Source organism: Primulina huaijiensis, chromosome 3 (genome assembly GCF_012295235.1).
Source record: "Primulina huaijiensis isolate GDHJ02 chromosome 3, ASM1229523v2, whole genome shotgun sequence".
Lineage (NCBI taxonomy): Eukaryota > Viridiplantae > Streptophyta > Magnoliopsida > Lamiales > Gesneriaceae > Primulina > Primulina huaijiensis.
Window position 1 is genome coordinate 6,731,693 of NC_133308.1, and position 7,705 is coordinate 6,739,397.

The 7,705-nt window shown below is 35.1% G+C and overlaps 1 protein-coding gene across 1 annotated transcript; it reads right to left on the reverse strand.

Annotated features, from left to right (window-relative positions):
• Nucleotides 1–4,445: 4,445 nt before the first annotated feature.
• LOC140973405 (protein LONGIFOLIA 1-like) lies at nt 4,446–7,558 on the reverse strand. The gene is made up of 4 exons (XM_073436158.1): nt 7,277–7,558; nt 5,770–7,185; nt 5,469–5,661; nt 4,446–5,091 (listed from the first exon to the last, which is right to left on the reverse strand). Exons 1-4 carry the CDS (start codon nt 7,424–7,426, stop codon nt 4,493–4,495), a joined length of 2,358 nt encoding a protein of 785 aa, XP_073292259.1. The 5' UTR covers nt 7,427–7,558; the 3' UTR covers nt 4,446–4,492.
• Nucleotides 7,559–7,705: the final 147 nt, after the last annotated feature.

Consider the following 7,705-nt stretch of genomic DNA (forward strand, 5'->3'; position numbering starts at 1 on the left):
TTTGAGACACTTCAGAGAAGGCAAAAATCCCTTCAGAACATAACTGAAATAGAATAGAGAAGAACCCTAGGTCAATAAGGAGACGCTGTTCCCCTATAGGCATGAAGATATTTTCATAATTAGTGACGACACATCTGACATAGAAATTCTTCAGTTCTCTAACAAAAATTTCAAGAGAAAAGCATAGAATGACTCGGAGTCTAGATAATTTGATTGAATTGAAAACTTCAGTGATATCAGGGTCTTTCATTGAGTATATAGACTCAAAATCAATGGCTACGGAATTCATGATATAAGCAGGATTAGCAGGTGCAACAATTTTGTTGTATAATCTCGAAGAAAGAAAATTGTTAGTGATTCGAAAGTAGAAAAGAACAAAAAAATATAGATATATTTAAGAGAGTTTGAAGCCGGTAAGAAAAAACAAGAGACTAACTGGTAGTTATATTGTGTGACCTTTTGAATTTCACAGACAATACACCCGGAATTCTGCCTATGAACGATTTTTTTTTTTTAAATGTACAAACCAACCAATGAATTTTATGAAATAAATAAAATCAAGTAGTTAGGTGACTCTGAAAAGATTTAATGAGGAATAAAATAAGTCATTAAAGCTAACTATTAAATGACAAGATCAGTTAGACTAAGAGTGTATCTGTCAGTTTGGCTGTAGAACTAAACTGACAGTTAAAAAGAACCAAAGAGTACTGACTATTGTCTTATCAGTAAGGATTTTAGACTTAATTTTCCCGAGTGAAATAATAACACAGTTAAGATAAGTCAATAAGTCCCAAAACATTTCTAAAGTAGGAAAACTTATTCTTTGCAAGTGGTTTGGTGAAGACATCTGCAACTTGTTGCTCACATGAGACATATTCCAGTTTAATGTCCTTCTTCAACACACGATCTCAAATGAAATGATGACAAATGTCAATATGCTTAGTCCTAGAGTGCAAAACTAGATTGTATGTGATATCAATTTCACTAGTGTTGTCACAGAAAATTGGCGACTCTTGAGCATTGATCCCATAGTCTCTTTGTTGTTATCATATTCCTTTTGAAGTCTTCTCATCATTTTCAATACAACTTCCCTATTGCTATATACTTTTCCAAGAGCACTTAGCTTAATCACAATGCTACTGACTCTTTCATCAAAGTCTAACATAGACTCCCCAAGCTTCATCTTAATGCTATCATCTTCTGTATTGCGACATATAATTTTTTCTCTTTAGTTTGGTCCTTGCCTTCACAGAGTTGAATTAGTTTCTCCCATATTTCTTTGCCAGATTTTCATATCTTGATCTTGCTGAATTTGTTTTTGTCCAAAGTTTTGTACAATATGTCTTTAGTCTCATTTTCCAAGTTTGATTTCTTTTTATCCTCACTTGTCCTTTCAGCTCTGGGCTTTTCAATCATCCGAGGTGCACCATTAGTAACTGCAACAGCTGTTTTAGTTTTCATTATAGTCATTGGTCCATCAATAATGATATACCAAATATCATCATCTTATGCAGGTAAGTGAGCTTGCATTCTAATTTTTCAATCATCAAAATCTTCTTTGGAAAGCATGAAGATCTTACTGAAGGAGACCATTAAATAGATAACGTTCAGAAATGAGAATTAGCTTCGCTATGACACCACTTGTTAGGATCAGATAATTGGTTATAAGTGGCTTGAATAAACAATAACACTAGTTTGTCCGAAATTCGATTGGGTTAACAACTTTGAATTTTGTAATTCTCACCAAGTCAATATTAGTTGGTTATTCAGATAAGTTATAGACGGAAGTAAATTAGACTGACAGATTGAACACTAAAAAATGACTAAATTATAATGTTGGGTTATCAATAGTAGATTGACTGAAATGTAAATAATACAAATATGTTTCTAGATGTTCGAAGATAATAACTCATATGTCACCATTTCTTCCTTGTAGGAAGCATGTTCACTAGAAGACTTTAGAAATTATAACTTTTTTAAGGACCCGACTCAGTAAGGCTTTATCACTGTCTAACTGAAACTCCTAGTTTAACTTACTTACTTAAACAACATTGAACAATGCACTAATTTCTAGTTTACAAGTATTTCGAAATGAAAAATATTTAACACAACTTGATCCTCAATGATATGATATAATACTTAAGCGTGTACTAAGAAGTCTTGAAAGCAGTTGGACTATTGAAAGCTTGAATATTTGAACTTATCCGATGATTCCAGATAGCCTAACTGATTTACAAGTTCTTCAATCTATAGAATTGGGTCCAACGATCAGTAAAATCAAATATTATATCCGTTCTAAACATTGTAGCCGCTAATCTCGTCTTTTTCACATCACCGTCTCTTCTGACAATTCGTACACTGTAGGCAGTGTTCGCGGATTACTGACAATTCAGATATTGCTGGTACGAAATACTTTATCCAATAATTTAGCTTTGTAACTCTGAGTAGCCTAACTGATTCTTTAGAGAATGTTTCTTCATTTACTCAACTATCTTTTAGCCTAGTTGGTCTTCAGCTATTAGTTTGGTACACCTAGATATCAGTTAAATTTCAAACGGATTTTGTCTAATAAAACTTTTAGTTTATCTCATGTTCAGTTTAACTCACTAGCATTTTATCTCATTATCAGTTCAGTTTGGTTCAATTTGTTAAATCACCAAACTTAATTGATCCAACATATTGTATGTTTGAATAAAATTCTTATTATATATTTATATCATAAATTTTCGTCATTTAATATTTATTTTATACAATTTTTATTTGTTTAAACAATTTTTTTATTTTATTTAGTAAATATATTTTTAATTTTCTATAGTTTGACTTTTAAATTTAAATAATATATATGTGATGTTTTGTTATTATGCGTTTTAATTTAAATATTACTATTTTTTTGAATTTTTAATTAATTATTTTTAAAAAAATTTAAAAAATAAAATTGGGTTGAGTCGGGTTGATCAGGTTGAGTCGAGTTAGTCAGGTTCGGGTTTAGGTTTTGAGTTTTTGGGTTGGTTCGGGTTTAGGTCGGGTTCATATTGAACTGTTTTTAATACTATCATATGTCAACCCGACCTGTACCCACCCGAATTGACATCCCTAAAAAGCAAGTCTCCTATGCAATGATCTAATATATCTAAATCTGTGAGATGAGTCGACCTGATTCATACACGCAATAAAAGTAATAATTTTGACTCAAATTAGCATATATTGCACAATATATTTTGACATAAAAGTTAATATTTTTCTATCTAAATCAACATATTATATACAATATTTCTTAATAAAATAACTAAAAAAATGATATTTTTGCAGTAAAAAATAATACTTTGGATATAAAGTATAATACTTCTCACAAGTCGAGTCGAAGATACGTATCATAAAATTGATATGTAATACGACATCACATAAATTTTACATCACATAAATTTTTATGTTGTTGTATTCCAATAATACACTTTTTAAGAGAGCGGTTAATACATGACGTTTGGTTTATATTATTTAAAATATTAGAATTGTATCATTATCATTAATTATAATTTTTGGTAAAGCGGTGAACACTTAATTATACACAGATTATGTATTTATATGCCACTTCCGTCGTTTCAAGCTGCGGATCCACTGATTTTTGTATGCTATTTTTTTTGTTTTTAATTAAAGTAAAACTAATAAAAACATATTAAAACTACGAAAAAATAAGTAATAGGAAATCAATTCATAATAATAATAAGAGTGATATTGAAAATAATATTATTGATAAAATTTTAAAAAGTAAAGGTGGTTTTTCTATTTAAAAAAATAATTAATAGCTAAAGCTTAAATAATTCGATTAATATTGTAATTCGCACAAAGAAGCTAGGAAGTTAAGTTGATTCCCAAAATGACCAAAAATTGATATATTGATCACACTTTATCATCTATATAATACGTCATCAATCACATATTATTTTAATATAAAACATAGTAAATTCATAGTACTTTTTATTTAATTATTTTTTGCAAAGAATGAATTTTTTGTCTAATGTACTGATTTTTTTCCCTTGTCCACATAATAATTGAAAGATAGTTTTCCTTTCATTCTAAATTATTAAAAGTAAAATCCCCTTCTATCTTTCTTGTTAATTATTTTTTTTCACAAACTAACGAAGTAAACAATAATAAACTGCTTGTGATATTCACGAGTAAGAAACATCACACATGCAATTCACTAGGAAAAAAAGGAAAAAAGGGCTTCTACAATCTTGCCTTATTGCAGATTTGTCCCACCACAAAAGGAAAAAAAAAAAAAAAAGAGTTCGATTTCTGTTATAGACATTTTTTTCGAGTGAGTTTGTCACTTATCACTTGTTTAATTTAATTTATTTGGTTAGCGTGATTTGCAGGTTATTGTGTTAACTTGAAAATTTACCTAATGCACACCGAAAAGTAGTGACTTGCGAGTTTTCAAATCATAAAAAACGAGTTAACCGAAGAAAATACTAAAAACTTAGGTGAGATTTTATAAAACCAACTTCCTTCTAGGCTTTTGGCCAGACATTGAACTACTTCTACATGACAATGCTGCAAGATCTTGTATAGTCTCCCCAATCAAATCCTTGAATATCATCCGTTCCATGTCCAAGACAGCCCCCGATTTCTCGGCCGGACAATCCGCCCAACTGGTGGTCGCATCCCCTGCTGATAAGTCCTTCTTCAAGACACCACAAATTACACCAAACAAATCCTGAGCTGTGTTTGGCTCCCTAATTCTTTGAAATTCAGACCAAACTTTGTTGAGCGACGACTTATTAACATTGTGATTATCCCGAGAAGCAGTTTTCCATGGAGGCAACTGTCTGTTTCTGTCAAGAATTTCAGTGGTTGTATCGAAAATAAGCTTCCTTTGGAGCCTAGAGGCTTTGGATGTGTCCTTTCCCTTGAGATACTGTTGCTTCTCCAGAAGCAGGAAGACATCAGATTTGTCGGATAGGCAACGGGACACCCTTAGGATATCCGATATGTACGAAAAATCAGAATCATCCAAGGTTTCTCCGCATTTTGATCGAATAGGCGAAATAACAGGACTCCATATCTCTTCCACCAAATCAATAGATTCATCTGTTATATTGTCCAAAAGCAAATAAACTAGATTAGACCGAAACGAGTCTTGGGAAGTAAAGCACACAACTCTCAAGTCTTGATCAACATTGTAGATACAGTACTTGGAATTGGAGACACTAAAATACTTTTGCGATGTCATAACTCATAATGCAAGAACAAGCTTATTCCAATATAGTTTTCACGACTATTAAACTATTCCATTTGCATGAAACCCGATATCTTGAAATTAGATGGAAAAGTAACTGTGCACCCTTATCAAACAAGGACCAGATTCGTATAGAAAATTGTCAATACAAGTAGACAGATTACCGATGACCTATGAATTTTAAGAACCAAGATTGTGTAAGAAAATCTTATTGGTTACGTATCTATACCTTTGAAATCAAGATTGCGTTTGGTTGTAACAGGTGAAGGGGTTAATGATTCGTCCTTATAGAACGACGAATCAAGAACTGACACGGGACTCGGCTGTGTATCTGTCTCATTCATCTCTGCTGTGCTGTTAAGAAGCTTGTCACATCTTTTCAATAAATTCTTCCCTTCTTCGTATACCGCAGTCTTCGACCTCTGGAATCAACATTTGTTTCGTGAATTATTGCAATAAATCGAAAATCTAATGTTAATTATTAATTGTAATAATAATAAAAAAAATCACAAAATACTGATTTCCTCTACCTCTGTATCAGTTGATGCAGTGATGCTGCTCCAAGAAATTGATGAAGATACATCAGCTACAACAATGGCTGTCGTGATTTTCTCTTTGTGTTTAGTCTTAGAAGCTGTTTTCTTGCTCCTATGCGAACGGCCAATGGCCGTTTGATCTGGTCTGGTTCTTCTTGGTTTTCGCATCAGTGACTGGTTTGGGGCGACTCTCTGATTCTCCATCGACTCGTTCGGTCTTTTTTGGATTCCGACGCTCGAGGGTTTCGGATTGGTTGGGAATTTTGGCCGTCGCGTGTTCGCACTGCCTTCATTTCGAGTTGTTGGACTCGACACGTAGCTCTCCAGGCGGGGATTCACCGATGGTGAATTTTCTCCGGCGAAACTAAAATGCCGGCGAACGCTACGACCGTCATTCCCACCTTTGAACGGCGAATAATCACTGCCATATCCCGTAGACAAAGTTGAAGTTGGCAATCGCGAAGGTCTAATTAAGACGATCGGTGACTCCTCGTCAACAAAGATGCGGCGGTTGGCTTGGTTTGGGCCCGACGGTTTGTTTGAATGCAGGAGACCTTTGAGCTGCAAAGCTTCAAGGATTTGTTTCAAGGTTTCCAAATCTTTTGACGGCTTGTCGATTCCTCTCATTTTGAGTCTTTTGCAAACCTCTCCATATTGGATTGATACAGTTTGTTTAGGCTCAGGGAAAATGTCTGCCGAGTCGAATAAACATTTGCGGTGCTGCGAAGCTCTCCATGGAGTTGGCGGGGAACCGGAGCCGATTCTGTTCAATCCTTTAGACACTGCAGCCTTGTTAGACTGCTTCCATGATTGATCCCTCAGATCTTCATAATCTGCATTCAACTGGGTATTTTCTTTCACACCGTCGATCATAAGGGAAGATTTCGATCGACTTGGCAGCTTGGACAACGTATTACCACCTTCTGTGACGAATCGAGAGTGAAAGATATCTCTCGAGGCTCTTGATTCGGAGGCGGATCTCCGGAGCTCAGGCTTAACTGAAACAGGCTGTGGCTCCAGACCCATGAGCCTGGCAATGACACTGGGAGACCGTTGCCCATATCCATCAGATGTATCATCGCTTCCAATGCCACAGGACCGATTTGCCATGGGTAAAACGGAGGCGACTGTGCGGATCTCTTTGGGATGGAGGCCTCCCTTTGCATCCATTGTAGCTCTGCTGTCGAGCGACAGTCTAGGGGAATCTCTGTAGAAATTCCACGAGGACTTACTGACATCTTTCAAATTAAATACAGGCAGCGGAAGAGGTGATTTAGGCGGCAACTCAGCCACATCCACCTCCGGACGCGGGGGTGCCAATGAACGCAACTGTTTCGTGTCATCCAATTCCCTCGAATTCGCGGGCAGTGAGGGAGCTGATATCTCCAAATCCAAAGTTGTATCAACAACCTTAAAAGCACAAAAAACACAATGAATGCAACAAAACTTTCTATCGACAAACGGAACAATATATAAAACGTAGCCAAGAACACAACGATACCCGTGAAGAAGGGAGGCGCTTGGTGGAGTAGAGGCGTTTCCCGGTCAAAAAATTGTCGCGATAAAAAATTTGAAGAAAACCCGCCATGCAACCCATTTGTCTCTGTGTTTGCATCTCCAGATTCTGCTCTTTTGCATACCCCATAGCCATTCCCAAAAACCTATCGGGAATTTTCCAACCAACTGTCACGGACTCTCTTTTACAAAGAAGTTTACTTCACATTTGGACTTTCACTCTCTAATTTTCTACTTTTGCTGTTAATGGCTAACTCCCGCTTTCTGCTCTTTTTAAAGCAAGCTTGGAACAAGTCATTAGGGTACGCCAAACTTACCAGCCGGTTATTTTAACTTTGCTCGTTCGTTACCATCTGCGGTGTAGCAATATCCCTCGTTTATAATTTTATTTTATTTTATTTTTTTAATATATATA